The sequence below is a fragment of the Protopterus annectens genome, chromosome 10.part0 (genome assembly GCF_019279795.1).
Source record: "Protopterus annectens isolate FY-2018-M chromosome 10.part0, PAN1.0, whole genome shotgun sequence".
Taxonomy (NCBI): domain Eukaryota; kingdom Metazoa; phylum Chordata; order Ceratodontiformes; family Protopteridae; genus Protopterus; species Protopterus annectens.
In genome coordinates, this window is record NC_056744.1 from 1757285578 (window position 1) to 1757304107 (window position 18530).

At 37.2% G+C, this 18530-nt stretch overlaps 1 protein-coding gene across 2 annotated transcripts in view; it reads left to right on the forward strand.

The window, feature by feature from the left end:
• The first annotated feature begins 8776 nt into the window (after positions 1–8776).
• The window catches only part of LOC122813983 (programmed cell death 1 ligand 1-like), a 211629-nt gene continuing 201875 nt past the window's right edge, over positions 8777–18530 (forward strand). For both annotated transcript variants that reach the window (XM_044086550.1, XM_044086551.1), the window contains exon 1: positions 8777–9032. In XM_044086550.1, the coding sequence (XP_043942485.1) occupies positions 8861–9032 (172 nt within the window). In that variant the 5' untranslated portion in view covers positions 8777–8860. The remainder of the gene's footprint in view (positions 9033–18530) is intronic.

An 18530-nucleotide genomic window follows, 5' to 3' on the forward strand; every position in this document is an offset into this window, starting at 1 on the left:
CAATAAAAGAATAGAGGGCATAAATAAAATTTCCTATTCAGACCGCCTCAAGGCTGTATCCCTCTATTCTGTCTCCTACAACTTTTGAGGGGAGATCTATGCCTGGCATATGGGGCATTGCCAGACCCCATGCTGATGGACCTCCTGCATATCCAGAAAGCAAACACCATCAGAATTAGCCATTCTAAAGACTTAAACCTTGCCTGTGATATAAATAGGACCTGCTGGAGAGACAGTTATGTATCTCAGATACTACCCCCATCTATGGAGCAGGCAGAGTTCCTCCCTAAACCAATTCAAGTGCAACTTGGACAATTGGATGGGGAAACAGGAAATGTATCCCTGGCTTTGCACCTATGTCTCTAATGGACACAGGCAACCTGTAAATGGTTTGTCTCTCAGGCCCCTGCTTGCAAATGTTTCATCTTCCATATCCCTGCTTATACCCATCAAGTGTATCAGAATTTGTCAGAGATTTTAGATGCATGGCTAGGCTTAAAAAGGTCCTTGTGTTTGTTAGTCTAGTAAACACCTATGAACCTTTGAACCTAAACATGAGATCTGAATAGGAAAGAAAATTGTAGGACTTTTATGGTCTACAGAAGGGCAAATGTTGACACTGCATGCTACAGAAGCCTTTTGGGGCAAAAATTATACCAATGTGATAATACACAGAAAGAGAGAGGGGGAACAATGTTACCTACACTTAAAGGATGCAGTTATTTTTAAATATTTTTCTCACTCTTTTCAAATTAATTCTACTGCTGCTGCAGTTGCCTGCATTTAGAAATGTTTGTGCCACAGCTGGCCTCATCATCAATATTTCAAAAATAGCATTACAGGGTAACACTTAAATAATACATGAAGTCAGAACTGTTGCAAATGTGCCTTTAACTTACTGCTGCAAAATGCAATAGCATTCTCAGTTGGGGGTATGTGTGCACTAGCGTATGTTTAAGTATCCCACACTGTTATGTGTGGGAACCTCACTTTCCACAGAAAAATTTGTCTTTTACAGCCCCCAAAACTTATGTCAGGCAGTGAAGTTGAGACTTAGCAGCTGTGATCAGTCATCTAGTGCTAGCTCATTTTTTTTTTTTTTTTTTTTTCAGACCGCGAAGTACTGAAAAGGGACCTCACCATACCTTTTCATGGCACGTGTTTGAACACATCTCACCTGGCTGAAAAATGTATTTTAATTTGCGCTGCTTTTATGCTGTGCTGGATCCAAAGTCTTCTTAAGACACACAGTCTTGCTTTGCTGTTTACTGCTGAATCAGAGACACAGCGCTTTGCATGACTCCATCTGTAGTCTGTTTTTTAAATTGCACACTGATAAAGAAATATATTTTGCAGCTATAAGCACAGTTACATATAACTTATTTTTATAACAAACAACACGTACTCTTTCTGTCCGTTTGTAGCATATATTTACAAAGTTTTTCTACATTACAGATATGAATGATGACTTCTACAAAATGCCTCTCTCTGTCTCTCTCTCCCTCTCTGAATTACTACATTTGTTATATAGAGTGCTAGTCACGCACATAGATATTGTTATTTCCTCTTGGTATCTTTTTTGGCCTTCTGTGGGAATTCACATATTGTCTGTTTTTAGACTTTTCTATTGTCCTGTCAGCAGTTCTGCTGATGTGAAAATGCACAAATGCACGCAATCAGAATAACAGAAGTATGAATATCTGTTCTGTTCTTATTGAAAAAAATATCATGTATTGCTGAGTTTAGATATTTGTTCTGCAAACATGAGAAAAGCATGTGATACTTGCTTTCCAATATTGCTTTGTTAGGCTTTTTCTGATGCTGTGAAGAGAAGCCTGTCTGTTATACATATAGCATGAATGCCCATTTTACATTGCTAAACTCTATACATATATTCAAGCAAACTTTTTATTCTATGCTTTATCTTTCAGCATATTTACAACAGAATTAATTTCAGCCTTATATTCATAATCTCTAACACTGGCTACCATTCTTATGCTCTGTCTAGTAAAGTGTAGGGTTACACTTTCTAGTGAAATACTACTGTCCTCCACCAGGGGCCATTAATTCTGTAAGACTCTATCACAGCTCTCCTACTAGAGTAGGTCAGCAAACTTTGCCCCTCATATTCATCCGTTTTGGCCAAATCCACAAACTCATGGCCTTGCTAATCAAATGCAGGTCAGCTAGGACACAATTAGGGCCTTATCCAACTGTACAGCCATGAAGCTGTCCAGAAAGTGTATAATGTGATACTGCAGTCCCATATGACAAATGCAATCTTTTACATTTCTTTACCCTTTTTATCAGTTGAAGTGTCTTACGATCTTCAACTGTTCTCTATCAGCCTTTTAAATGTTCTGTCCCTTTACCAGGATTCCACTTTAACAGTTTAACATACCTGAGTGAGTACAGTAGTGGGTCAGCAGGAATGGGAGCTTAAAAATGTCAAGTATTTATAAATATAAAGACCCTTACAAGAGTTCCAAATTTTAGTTTTGTTATTCAGCAATTCAAAATACTATTTTAGACAGGCACAAAACCACATGGCAAACAGTTGCATTCAGCTTTCGTCTCTCTACTGCTTTCAGTTTTATAATTAAAGCTTTGGATACATTAGTTCGACAACAGATATGGTTCACATTAGTAAAATAAAAAAATGAAGTAGGATCTAACAGACGTCATTCATGTTGCGTTTCCGATGAGCTCACCATCAGTACCATGGCCCTTGGGCATGCATCTACTTCCTGCACTTCCTTTACAAACTACTAAGAGAAAAAATCCTCAGTCCTACTTGACTGCAAAGACAATATATCTATAACTCACCCCCATCCCCATAAATAAAAATACATGTTTTGCAGAAATACAAGCCTCCCTGCACATACACAACCTAAAAAATGTATATAGACTAACTACACCCTGTGGCAATCATGAAGCCAGTGCAGCTTGGAGGAAACAATATTTGCAACATAACTGGTGACAGAACTCACCCTTAGCATCCTATTCCAAATAATGATAAATAAACCAATGAATTTGTTAACATGTTTCTTGACCAGAGCAAGTCTCAGTCTATGTATGGATAAACAGCTGAAAAGAAGAGAAATGGTTCCTTCTGTACTGATGGAGCCCTTCCTAGAACATGTTTTAGAACAGATGCAGAGATGCATGCTTTACATATAACAAACTGCATATTGTGATAAAAAAAAATCTCAATCAAGCTACTTAAATCATGTAGGCTTAGAAGTTAAACATTTGTCAAGGAGGAAAATTTTCCCCTGTAACTGTGAATTTGATTGCTCTATAATTATATCATTTTTATTTATATTTTAATGTGGAACACCACAGAAATGCAAATAAACGTGCACGGCATTTAAAGACACAGTGTTCTCTGATGCTGGTAAACTTCTGGCAACCACAGCCGATCTACATTTTTGAGTTAACTGAAGTATTACAGGATGTGGCTGTAAGAAAGGAAAATGAAGCTAAAGTATTTCCAAAAGCATGCAAAAAAGCTGACTAAGGACAACTCTGTCTAGGGAAATACTTTGCTCTCTCTCTTTGCTGGTGACATTGGTAGGTTCTGAACCTTGGGACAGTGAGCTTGACATGAAAATCATTGATTGCTCTCTAACCCAAGTACTTATGTAATTTCTGAAATATTCCACTGCCCTTGTATAGTGGGGGGCATAGAAGGTGCAGAGAAGTAGCCTGAAACATCAGATTTGTACAACTAGACCTCAGCTTGCCTTCAAACTCTCCTGACATAGCTGTTCTTTACTCTGTGATAGACATTGTAAATCTGTGACTTGTGTGTCACACATAGCACTGTTTACATATAAGTACTCTTTCATTTTGTACATAGTAATATAACACACACATCACTGTTCACCTAGCTTCATTCACTATTGCCTCGCTTGTACTATTTATGTATAATGGCTTGTATTCATTACATTTCAGTACTGTATTATGTTTATCGGGCAAGCCAAAAAGGAAAAATGTCACACAGACAATTCAGTTAATAAAAACTACAAGAAAAACATAGCCAAGCTAGGGATTTCACTGCCTGATACCTTAAATCTCCTGCAACAATGACCCATGGGATATATGCAAATGAATCCTTAAGGACATCAAGTGTTTCAGCTATATGGTTTCCTGAATGTTCATGACATTTTGCTTTTTCTTTTTAAGTCTTTATGGATACATTCAGTCCATTAAACCCAAGCCCCTCTAGCTGTGGGCATGCATGTTTTGTCCTTCTTATGGTCTCATCAGTGGAATATAAGTGGACTCTGATGATACTTTAGAAGCACAGGGTCTTTGAACCCATTTGATATCCATAGCCATTAAAGTATCTGCAAAATATCCCAACTAACATCCAAATCAAAACATAAAAAGAAAAAGTCATACAGACATAGCTATCAGTAAAAATTACAATAAAAACCTAGTCAAGCTAGAGCTTTCACTATGTGATACCTTAAACCTCCTGTAACAGAGGCCCATGAGATATATATCTAAAGGACCCCTTAAGGGCATCAAGTGTTTCAGCTATATGGCTTCTGAATGTCCATGAGTTTTTACTTTTTATTTTTAATTCTTTATGGATTTGCATATATTTAGCAGGAGGGGGCTTACAAATTCCTGTACCCCACTCTTAAATACATTTCCTCTTAATTTCTTAATTGCCAGAACTCTTATCAACCTGCCCTAAATATATTTCCTCTTAATTTTTTAATTACCAGAACTCTTATCAACCTGCAAGAAATTTCCAATGATCATATTACAAACTCATCAATACCATCAGAATAGATAATTCCTATGGTGAAAAAAATGATCAATACCTGCAGAGGACACATCTGAGAAAACTTACACCTCTATTTACAGGCCTTGAGACATTTCATAGCTTCAAAAAGAAACTAAGACAGCTGTTTGCATCTGCTGTATGGTATGATATAAAAGGCTTAATCTTATCTATTATTCAGGTTGTAATACACCAGATATTAAAAATAATCTTCTACAAAGCTGAAGGCTCAACGTTTTAATACCAATACACATAGACAAGTATGTACATAAAGTATGTATTATTTATTATATGTATTATGTATGTTCATTATAATTACCACCTCTCCATTCATATTAACTTAGGTTCACACATGCATTCACATCTGATGGCTCATTAACATCATAAGCTGCTCTATGAAAAACGTATATTTTTAATTATTGCTGTGACTCAAATTCTTTACAGTACACTTCACTTTACTTATCCATTTGAACCAAGCTGTCTCTTTCACAATAAGATTTAATAGCCAGCTAGTGAAAAACACTTTTTTTCTGCATTTCTATACTAGACACTGAGAACCGTTAGCCCCCATTACCTAACTGGGTGACTCTGAGCAAGTGAGTCGGCCAGACAGTGCTCCCGGACTGAGTCTGAAAAAGGCCATGGAGATCAATGCTCTACACCAGAAAGCAAGCACAAATAATAAAAAAAAAAAAAGTTAAATAAACCATTTGCATTTATTTTTGTATCCTAAAGCATTATTTAGTCAACTTAAGTGTGATATTTATGTTCCTCTTTTATCAGATTTGCATGTGATATATTTTTATCAGATTTTTTTTATTTGAGGTATGCAAAATTTCACTGTTTGCATTTTGTACTTGAGCTTTTCATCCTAAAGCTCTCTTCTGAAAATGTGCTAAATCATTTTCTTGTAGCGGTATGTCAATAGAAGATGTGCCGAAACCCAAGACACCTCTGTAAAAAAATAAATAAGTTAAAATAATAATAATAATAAGTTAAAATAAAATGTAGTTTTTCTTGTTTACACTAAAATGTATTTGATGTTGTAAACGTTGTTTTAAGTGCCTGTGAAAATTATTAAGTATCCTATTGGATAGATCTTCATACTGATAAAACAAACTAACGAAACAAGTATATTGCACTCTTGAATGTGAGAATTTTAGAGATATTAAATTGAATACAATATGGATCCCCCTCAAAAAAGTAATCTATGTTCATTGGCTTATATGATAAAATATTGGGTATACCTTTAATGGGCAGACGTGTATATGTATATATATATATATATATATATATATATATATATATATATATATACACACACACACACACACACACACACACACACACACATAAACACACACACGCACACACACACACACACACACACACACACACACACACACACACACACACACACACACACACACATTTTTGTTGTTGTTCTTCTTCTTCTGTCGGCTTTTTCCCAGTTAGGGGTAACCACAGTGTAACACCTCTCCGCTCATGATTGGCAGGGAAGTTTTACAGTGTCGAGTTGCCAGCCCGGCGCCCACACATATGTATGTGTGTGTGTGTATATATGTGTGTGTGTATATATATATATATATATATATATATAAATATAAATATAAATATTTATATATATATATATATATATATATATATATATACATACATACATACATATATATATATATATATATATATATATATATATATATATATATACACACACATATATATATATATATATTTATTTGGCAGGACAGACACACCCATCCTGTTTAGCTATTTAGTGACACAAATGCAAACTGACATTTATTATAACAGGTAATTACAGATCAAAGCACTATAGGCCAGAGTATGAAATGCCAAAAACAAAATGTAAAAGTACCACGTGCCACAATCTTGAAACAAGTGGCTATAATAATATCAAGCCCATAACCTCCTAAATCCTCCCAAACAAATTCTGCATAGCTTTATGTATGCATTAACTATGGAAACATAGTGAGACAAGTACTTTTGTCATATACAATATTTTTAAATGCAAAATCTTAAAATTTATCAAGTAAAAGTGATTCATGAGCTGTGGTACTCTGAACCTTTCCGGTTCATGGATAAACTGATCAAACCATTCTGTGACACTCAGGATACTCCTCATTTATAGATCAGAGCATCGGGCTTCAGTTTCTTTAATAATATTTTTTACTTCAGTCTAAATGGAATTCCTACAAAACATATGAAGCCTGAGAGTTGAGAGACAAATACAAATAGAAACTGTTGTATGATGGCCTGAAGCCATGTTCTCTTTTTGCTTAGTTGCTATCAGGTGTTGTCCCCTAACATAGTTCATGCTTTCGCCTTGGGCTGTTGGATTGTGAATATTATATCCAATGCTGAAGTGTATCCCTCAAGTACAACTACATTATATGACAAATGCTTTATCAGGTTTAACCTGGAAAATTACAGTGAAATAGGACCACGTCTGTGTCACAAAATTCTTGAATGTGAAATGTTTACATTCATAGAGAGTACAAAAGTTGTTTCAGGGCATCATGAAAATTGAAAGACTTTTTATCCACCTATGCTTGGAGATTTAATGGCAATTTACTCCAAGAAGGAAATGTATCTGTTTTAAACTAGCATGGAACAACCAGATCTATGAATATGTACATTCTAGGTGTTGTAATATTAATTCTGGTTTTCCAAAAGGATAGAATTCCTTTCTTTTTCCGTTATCTCTTGTTCTACCACCACCCCATATATTCCTTCACCCTAATGACCTGCAGTACTGCATTCCATTTGCCCAGTGCATTTTGAGTCACTAATCCCATTCTCTTATCAGCGCACACACCTCCACGCTCCAAGCCTTGTCTGCTTCGAAACCATCATATATGTTGCAGATATATAATATATGTGCCTACTGTAGTTTGATGCTGCAGTAATGCATGTTCATGAAACAATTTTAGCATGGTACATCTAAGCTGCAAAGCTTAACTGTCCATGTGTCTTCATCTAAAAACAGGCAAACTGATATGTAGGCTTGTGTCACTCCTAATACTGGTCTGCTTTGTACCTGATATACTGATTGCTGTCCATTATGTTTATAAATGCAGGTAAGACAACTCACAATCTGCTACCTGAAGGTGAAGAACTTCTCACCTGTGCATGATGTTGTGACTAGTATCAGCTATAGTCCTGGTCATTTCATCCTTTATCCTAGAACAAAGCTAATCCTGTCCTTCAGGTGAGGCTCCAAGTGGCGTAACATGTTCCATGCATGAATTTTAAGGAAGAACTGGTTGTGGTACCATTTCATTAATCATAGCACTGTATCCAGATATGTCAAATCATGCTACCTTAAGTAGTATAATTCTTCAAGTCATAACAAGCACGTGCAAACATGAACTGCAGTCTGCAGCAATGTTATACCTACTGCTTTCTGCATTATGTACACAACAAATAATCAGGAGGCTGGGGTATAAAATAACAACAAAAAATCATTTCTTAATCATAATACTGAGAAAGTACTGCAATGGAGGGTACAACCAGTTGTTTATACATTTTAACTGGATTTGGGGGAGCCGGGTATGGCAACATTAGTGGCAGTATGACAGTTAGGTTCTTATTCCCAGGAAATGATTGGGGAAGAGTAAGGAAATGAGTGTCTAAGGAGCAAGTCACAAGAACAAAGCTTTGAGCTACTTGTCACAAAACGTGTACTTTAAAGGTTATGAGTAATTTATATATTGACATACTCATGAGGAAGACAGCACTACGTAAGTACTGAAACACTCTGTTCAGCTCTCCTGGGACTTCTCTACAAACTGTGAAGAAGAAGTTCATGTTTTTGTGCTTTGTCATTAATTCCTAGTCCAGACATGATGTACGTTCCTTGACTAACCCTTCTTTGTCACAGGAAAAGCTGGTTATCAGTTTCCTACAAGACTCCCCCCCCCCCCCCAGTCTTGAGTATACTGCCTCTCTCTCTTGGTTTATCTCTCTGTTACTCTCTCTCTTTTTCTATCTCTCTGCATATCATTGATCTAGTATGAACATATGCTATATGCTGCATATTTGGCACAGAAGTCAGCTATAAGAGAGCAGACAATAACAAGGAGCAACTTAAACATGACAAAAAAAGGATACTCCAGGAACATAATGTATGAGAAGGGCACATCTCTGGGCACTATAGAGATTCTATTTCTTTTGACCTTGTTTCTAAGAACATGTAAGTAAAATGTCTTATTTAGTGAGTGTACATTCTGTTTATGTGTTTTAACAGCACAGAGCTCACCTAAAACCTGAAAAGTAGTATAATTTGTCAGTTTTAGTTAATAGCGTTCAGTTTAGTATGCGAGTTGCTTAGTGGTAAAGGGTGTTAAATGGGACAAGTTTCTCAGATGAAAAAGAAAAAAGTCTGAATGTAAAGAAGGATAATGTAAGAGGACAGGGAAGGGCTGCAAAGGAACGTTTTTTTTTCTCTCAGCCATAATTATCTCTCATAATATCTTCAGGTATTTGAAAAATTAATGAAACCTAGCAGACTTAATTTGGTATTTGCAAAGAAGCTGGAAAAATATTTTCTAGAGGAAGGGGGTTAAGCAGAAGGAAATTCTGGGCATACAGGGATATTGCTTAAGAATTTTATCAAATACTGCACTGGGGGTATCCACAGTTTTAAAGCATGCAAGCCTCATTCTTAAAAAAATTATTGCACCTATGTTCTGTTGCTTTTTTTTTTTGCCTTTAACAGTTCTGGTCATCTCTTAAGCAGAATTATTAAGAGTGTATATACACTGATACACTGATATAATTCATGAAGTTTGTGTCAGTCATTATAATGCAGTTGCTTAAAGTACCACTGAATTTCTACAGGAAGGTAGCTAAACAGAAAGAAATGCAGAACATAAATGGGGGTGTTCCTTAAGAATTCTGTCAAAAACTGCAGTAGGGAGACCCACAATTTTAAAATATGCATGCCTAATTCTTAAAGACTCATGTCATCTATGCTATTTTTTTTCTTTTAACCTTTAACAGTTCTGGTCAGCTTTTACGCAGAAGTATTAACAACACATAGATTGATGCAATTTATGTTGTTTGTGTCAGTCATTATAATGCATTTGCTTAAGGTACCACTGAATTTATGCTATGTATGGTGTTTCTATAATCTTGGATCCCTAGTTCTTTGGAAAAAGTTTTATAATTTACTTAGATTTTTCTGCTGTTCTTTGGTTTGATTCACCCATTAAATTTATATCTTGGGGAAACACTTCTTTTCACTGTATTTTGTTTTACAGAAAAAGATTTTAATGAGATGTTACTGCTGTGGTTAAATACTTATGGTATATCAAATTTGTTTCTCTGTTTTCATTTTCCACATGTTTAGGATTTGTAAGATTCTGACAGGAATGTACCCATTCCTAAGTCGGGACATAGTTAAAGGTTATGAAATTAATATACCTTCACTTTTTAGTGTTTGATAAAAGTTGTCTTCTCAACAGTATAAGTTGACCAGAAATATATTTTTCAACAGTTCATGCGGTGTTATCTGTACTGGTATTATATTTACGTATGTAGTGTGTTATGTCTGATGATGCTAAGTGTAACTATTAACTTTATTCTCTGAGTATTGTTGAACAAAACAAAGAAATGTAACTATTTAAAACCAACAAATGCTATAGCTGCAAAGAGAAGAAAGGGTGGTAATAAATTTCAAGTTTAATCCACAAGTTAAAAGTAAAAGATAAACTGTGTGTAATTTCAGGTGGGAGTGTTTGCACTGCTGCAGTTCTATTTTGCTGTGTTTCTGATATTGCCAAAGTCTGTGTTATTTCTGATATTGCTGTGTTTGGATTCAGATGTGGATCATTATCACAGTCTTATTTTTGTTGTGTATTACCTCTAATATTGTTCAGTTATGCAGTGATACAAGTAACAATTCTTAGCTGATAATAATATTGTGTGCTTCCTTTGATGATGTGTATTTGTGGCTTTTCATTCTGCTTAATCTCTGAAGTTGTTTGGCACTGATACAACCTTTGCTTTAGTGAGAATTGCTTTTAATGTCCATAAAATCCAGTGCCGCCCTGAATGTTGAAGAACATCAGTAACTGAATAGTTTCCATTGTTCCGGGTGTGTATGTTGTCTTGACTTTGTTGCACACTGCCTGTTATGGTTAATTATGGGTACTGTGTCATAATCTGGATATGGCCTATATGCCAAACAGAACTATGCAGAAGCCCACTTTGTCCAAAGCAGAAAACTGAAGGATTCTTCTGTCAACAGTCAAATTTGGCTAAAAGTTATAAAAAGGAAAGATGTGGCTTTGTTAAAAGAGCACTCCATTTCTCAGACATATAATGACCTTTGTGTAGCATAAGGAGGGTAAAGGGTTTCTTCCTCCCCTTTTCAAAAAAATGTTTTTTGTGATTTTCTTTTACTGCTCTCAGTTTTTAATTGCTTTAGATAAAGCAGTTACAAATGTGTATGTTGTTCACTGTAGTGTTCTGAAACCACCCTACTGTTGTGTAACCTGCTTGATAGCAGACATAGCCCTGATTCAGTTATTTATTACCTCTAACCCTGATGATAGCAGGCACTGACCTGATTCAGTTATTTATTACCTCTAACCCTGATGATAGCAGGCACTGACCTGATTCAGTTATGTATTACCTCTAACCCTGATGATAGCAGGCACAGCCCTGATTCAGTTATTGATTCAATTATTTACCTCTAACCCTGATGATACCAGGCAAAGCCCTAATTCAGTTATGTATTACATCTAACCCTGATGGTAGCAGGCACAGCCCTGATTCAGTTATGTATTGCCTCTAACCCTGATGATAGCAGGCACTGTCCTGATTCATTTATGTATTACATCTAACCCTGATGATAGCAGGCATTGCCCTGATTCAGTTATGTATTACTTCTAATCCTGATGATAGCAGCCACTGTCCTGATTCAGTTATGTATTACATCTAACCCTGATGATAGCAGGCACTACCCTGATTCAGTTATGTATTACCTCTAACCCTGATGATAGCAGGCACAGCCCTGATTCAGTTATGTATTACCTCTAACCTTGTTGATAGCAGGCACAGCCCTGATTCAGTTATGTCCCATTAGCCTGACGAGCCTGGTCTGCAAGGCCATGGAACATCATGGGACTCATAAACAAAGACATTGGTAATCTCCAAACTCTGGACCCCACCCAGTTCAGGTTTGTAAACCTGATAGACTTCTTTGAAGCAGTCACCAAAGCCATAGATGAGGGTAAGGTGGTTCACACAGCCTATCTAGATCTCGCCAAGGACTTTCAACACCATCCCCAACTCTGGAATTATAGATAAACTCACTAAACTAGGTATAAATCCCTATGTCACAAGATGAGTTGCTAACTGACTCACAGACAGAACCCACACTGTGAAAGTAGCAGACTCCAAATTCGACTTCAGACCAGTGACAAGTGGAGTACCACAGGGTTCAGTCCTGGGTCCTCTCCTGTTTGGTATCTACTTCTCTGAAGTACAGGCTAACACAGAAGGTCTTTGGCTAAAGAAATTTGCAGATGACTGCAAACCGGGAGCCATAATCGAAACTCCTAACAATGCGGACATCCTACAAAAGGGCCTCACTGAGACAGATGCCTGGTGTCAAAGCCATGGCCTGAAGCTCAATGCCAAAAAGTGCATTGTCATCCCCTTTGGTAAAAACTCTGTACCCATGAACTACCACATAGGTGGTAGTCTACTTAACACCAAAAGTGTGATAAGAGACCTTGGGACACAGGTGGACAGTAGTCTCTCCTTTCATAATCACATCGCCACAGTGGTCAGGAAATCCTTCTACATGGCACACCTCATCACGAAAGGTTTCTCATCCAGAAAAAAAGTTAATTGTTCCCCTCTACTCATCACTCATTAGACCCATTATAGAGTACAGTACCCCTTTTGGTATGTACCTCACAAGACATCTACAACAACTGGAGAGGCTACAGAAATACCTCACAAAGAGGATTACTGGCCTTAAACAGATGCCCTATGCAGACTGTCTCAAAAAACTCCAGATTTACTCCGTCGTATATTGCCTACTCAGAGGCGATCTCTGCCTAACATACAAAGCTATGTCAAACCCAGAGCTGTTGGACATGCTCCACTTAAAGAAATCCCAATCCCTCAAAGCTACATGCTGTAGAGACCTAAACCTCGTCACCACAATAAACAGAACATGCTGGAGGGATAGATTCTTGTCCCAGATACTTCCCATACTCTGGAACAGACTACCCATCTATCTCAAACAGAGCTCCCCATTAGCACTCTTCAAGAAAAATTTTGATGATTGGATGGGAAATTAGAAATTCACCCTGGGGATCACTTCTGTAGCTCTGCTCGACAGGGGCACAGGAAAATAATTTTCTTGGGTGGCGAAAGCCAGGGTATCTTTTTGGCTAAGCTTATATAGTTCCTAGGGCCAATAGCCTAGTACCTGCCTATGAACCTATGTATTACCTCTAACCCTGATGACAGTAGGCACTGCCCTGACTCAGTTATGTATTACCTCTAACCCTGATGATAGCAGGCACTGCCCTGATTCAGTTATGTAATACCTCTAACCCTGCTGGTAGCAGGCACAGCCCTGATTCAGTTATGTATTACCTCTAACCCTGATGATAGCAGGCACAGCCCTCATTCAGTTATGTATTATTTCTAATCCTGATGATAGCAGGCACTGCCCTGATTTAGTTATGTATTACCTCTAACCCTGCTGGTAGCAGGCACAGCCCTGATTCAGTTATGTATTACCTCTAACCCTGATGATAGCAGACATAGCCCTGATTCAGTTATGTATTACCTCTAACCCTGATGGTACCAGGCACAGCCTTGATTCAGTTACGTATTACCTCTAATCCTGATGGTAGCAGGCACTGCCCTGACTCAGGTGTGTATTACTTCTAACCCTGTTGATAATAGGCACTGCCATGATTCAGGTGTGTATTACCTCAAACCTTGATGACAGCAGGCCCTGCATTGTTTCACTTGTGTATTACTTCTAATCCTGTTGATAGTAGGCAATGCCTTTATTCAATTGTTCATTATCTGTTACCCTGATTATAGCAGGCTCTGTCTTGATTCAGTTATGTATTATCAATAACCCAGATAATAGCAGGCAATGCCCGGATTCACTTATGTATAACTTCTAAACCAGTTTGATGGCTGACACTGTTCTGATTCAGTTATGTGTTAACCTCTAGCATTGTTGATAGCAGACACTATGCTGATGCAGTTATTTATTACCTCTAACCCTGTTGATGGCAGACACTGCCCGGATTCAGTTATGTATTATGTCTAACCCTGTTGATAGCAGGCACAGCCCTGATTCAGCTGTGTATGACCTCTGACTCTGATGATAGCAGTCACAGCCCTGATTCAGCAGCATGCTGCGTCTAATAGTGCTATCTAAAGACATTGTCCTGGGTTTACTCTTTATTACCTCTAATATTGCTCATTCAATGCATTCCTCAGACCTTGACTACTTTTTCTGATATTGGTGACTTCAGGCACCGCCTTGATCAGAGGTGATGGAAGCTGTTGAAGGCTGGGGGGGGCAGAGGGTGAGAGGGGCTTTTAGAGATCTAATCAGTAACCCCCCAATCCTTGGCATATTTATACATAATGTCTGAATGTAGCTATATTTACCCTAAGGATACAGAACTCCTTCCCCTTCAGCTTTCAGTGGATAGTAAACCATGTCAGGTATATAATACAAACATGCCTACTCTCTCGCTCTCTGTTAGTCTGTAAACATCCCACACTGTCACATTAAAAATTACCCAATGTGAGTTCACTAAACACTGACTACCTTAGTTAGCTTATGACAGAACACTTTTACCCATAACATAATAAGTATTCTGTTAGCAAATATATAGTTGAGTTAGAACTGTGAACTGGTAAACTCAACTTCGCTTTTGCCCATTATGAATAATGGATTTCCAATGCCAGATGTCACAGGGCATGAAATCAAATTGCTTCTACAGTATCTCATAGAAAACAAAGAAAAGAAGAATCTCAATAGTGTTGTCATGTTGGAAGGAGCACTCATTCTTTTTATTTTATGGAGAGGAAAACCCGTTGTTAATTTTCGTTCAGGTTTTCCTTTCTTCTTGTTATTCTCTGTCATTCCCCTTCCTTTCCCGTCTTATCCCTCCTTCGCCATCTCTGCCTTTTCCGTTAGTGCACCGAACAATCCCTCCTTCGCCATCTCTGCCTTTTCCGTTAGTGCACCGAACAATCCCTCCTTCCCCATCTCTGCCTTTTCCGTTAGTGCACCGAACAATCCCTCCTTCGCCATCTCTGCCTTTTCCGTTAGTGCACCGAACAATCCCTCCTTCCCCATCTCTGCCTTTTCCGTTAGTGCACCGAACAATACTATTTAAACATTTCGAAAGACAAGAATTAGGACAGACAAAAATGAACCCTTACTTATTTAGAAAGATCTAATCACTACAATTCATCTTTAAGGCTGGCAGTCCCACTTAATCTTTAGGCCACATTACCAAAACGGTCTCCAAATAGATGAAGGGCCGTCAATAAAAACAAGTAACCCTCAGAGTAGACAATAAAACGAAAGTGGAAAACAGCAATTTTAATCATTCCCGTTGTACTAGTACTTGCTTATTTTACCAGTATAATGTTCTTTGTTAACTTGTACCTATTTGTAATCTACTTTACTACCAGTATAACTCAGTTGATTTCTGTTTGCTCTCTACCCAGACTAAGCCTGAAATTGGTCAAATCTTCACCAGTGCTCTACCCTATTAAACATACTTAAATAAATAAATAAATGTATAAACTTAAATATATCTACAAAGGTTACTTTTCCTTCAGAACAAATTATACAGAATGAAAATTATGCAAAGGCTGTCCAGGCTGGCTACTGCCCTAATTTCTTTTTAACCGTTACCAATAAAATGTACTTTTTATATTAAAATAAACTACTGGGACACTGAACAGATGGATAAACACTGGCAGCATGAGGACACAAGACAGTAGTATAAAATTGTATTTACTGCTTCTAAACTAGTATGTAGTCTTAACAGTATCTAAACACACGATGGAGGTGTATGCAAAAATTTAGTTTTTCCTCCAAATCTAATAGTCAGTGCTGCAAAACCAAGAGAGCAGGTTCAACAACTAGTGTGAGAAAGGACAATCAAACTTGGGAATGACTTAATATAGGATCATAGGAGATTACTAGGCTAATGGCTCTGGGACCCTTACAAGCTTAGCTAAGAGTTAATCCACCCAAAAAGAAACCTCATAATCAGTACATAGTTAGAACAGACACACAGTCTCCTTTTGCAGAAATGTAAGAAACCCTCTAACCTCCTCCTGGAACCAGATCATCAGCTTTGTGGAAGTTGGAGATACATAACAGAATGCTCCAAATGAATTTACAAAAATGATTACTTCTGTAAAAATGTAAGAAACCCTTTAACCTCCTCCTGGAACAGGATCGTCAGCTTTGTGGAAGTTGGAGATACATAACAGAATGCTCCAAATGCAATTACAAAAATAATTCTTTCTGTAGAAATGTTAGAAACCCTCTAACCTCCTCCTGGAATCGGATCATCAGCTTTGTGGAAGTTGGAGATACATAACAGAATGCTCCAAATGAATTTACAAAAATAATTACTTCTGTAAAAATGTAAGAAACCCTTTAACCTCTTCCTGGAACCGGATCATCAGCTTTGTGGAAGTTGGAGATACATAACAGAATGCTCCAAATGCATTTATAAAAATAATTCCTTCTGTAAAAATGTAAGAAACCCTCTAACCTCCTCCTGGAACCAGATCATCAGCTTTGTGGAAGTTGGAGATACATAACAGAATGCTCCAAATGAATTTACAAAAATAATTACTTCTGTAAAAATGTAAGAAACCCTTTAACCTCCTCCTGGAACAGGATCGTCAGCTTTGTGGAAGTTGGAGATACATAACAGAATGCTCCAAATGCATTTACAAAAATAATTCTTTCTGTAGAAATGTTAGAAACCCTCTAACCTCCTCCTGGAACAGGATCATCAGCTTTGTGGAAGTTGGAGATACATAACAGAATGCTCCAAATGCATTTATAAAAATAATTCCTTCTGTAAAAATGTAAGAAACTCTTTAACCTCCTCCTGGAACAGAATCATCAGCTTTGTGGAAGTTGGAAATACATAACAGAATGCTCCAAATGAATTTACAAAAATAATTACTTCTGTAAAAATGTAAGAAACCCTTTAACCTCTTCCTGGAACAGGATCGTTAGCTTTGTGGAAGTTGGAGATACATAACAGAATGCTCCAAATGCATTTACAAAAATAATTCCTTCTGTAAAAATGTAAGGAAACCTCTAACCTTCTCCTGGAACCAGATCATCAGCTTTGTGGAAGTTGGAGATACATAACAGAATGCTCAAAATGCATTTACAAAAATAATTCCTTTTGTAAAAATGTAAGAAACCCTCTAATCTCATCCTGGAACCAGATCATCAGCTTTGTGGAAGTTGGAGATACATAACAGAATGCTCCAAATGCATTTACAAAAATAATTCTTTCTGTAGAAATGTTAGAAACCCTCTAACCTCCTCCAGGAATCGGATCATCAGCTTTGTGGAAGTTGGAGATACATAACAGAATGCTCCAAATGAATTTACAAAAAATAATTACTTCTGTAAAAATGTAAGAAACCCTTTAACCTCTTCCTGGAACAGGATCGTTAGCTTTGTGGAAGTTGGAGATACATAACAGAATGCTCCAAATGCATTTACAAAAATAATTCCATCTGTAAAAATGTAAGGAAACCTCTAACCTTCTCCTGGAACCAGATCATCAGCTTTGTGGAAGTTGGAGATACATAACAGAATGCTCAAAATGCATTTACAAAAATAATTCCTTCTATGAAAATTTAAGAAACCCTCTAATCTCCTCCTGGAACCGGATGATCAGTTTTGTGGAAGCTGGAGATACATAACAGAATGCTTCAAATGCATTTACAAAAATAATTCCTTCTGTAAAAATGTAAGAAACCCTCTAATCTCATCCTGGAACAGGATCATCAGCTTTGTGGAAGTTGGAGATACATAACAGAATGCTCCAAATGCATTTACAAAAATAATTCCTTCTGTAAAAATGTAAGAAACCATTTAACCTCCTCCTGGAACAGAATCATCAGCTTTGTGGAAGTTGGAGATTCATAACAGAATACTCCAAATGCATTTACAAAAATAATTCCATCTGTAAAAATGTAAGAAACCCTCTAATCTCATCCTGGAACCAGATCATCAGCTTTGTAGAAGTTGGAGATGCATAACAGAATGCTACAAATGCATTTACAAAAATAATTCCTTCTGTAAAAATGTAAGAAACCCTTTAACCTCCTCCTGGAGCCTCCTGAGTGCCAAAGACTGAATAGTACTGTTTTCACTTTTTCTGTCTAACTATAGCATTTCTCATCTTCAATGTTATGTCCTGTTTTCATATTTAAATACTATGCTGTCATACTCCTCCTCCTCCCCCTGTTCCTGTGTATGTACGAGTAGAGCCTGGAGGCAGTACTTCCATGTATTAACTTATATCAATGACCATATCTGAGCTACACTAAGAAAATCCCCCTACCAAGCCCTGCAGCTTCAGCTTAACAGTGTCTGATATGGCTGTCTGTAGATATTAACCAAACTGTATTT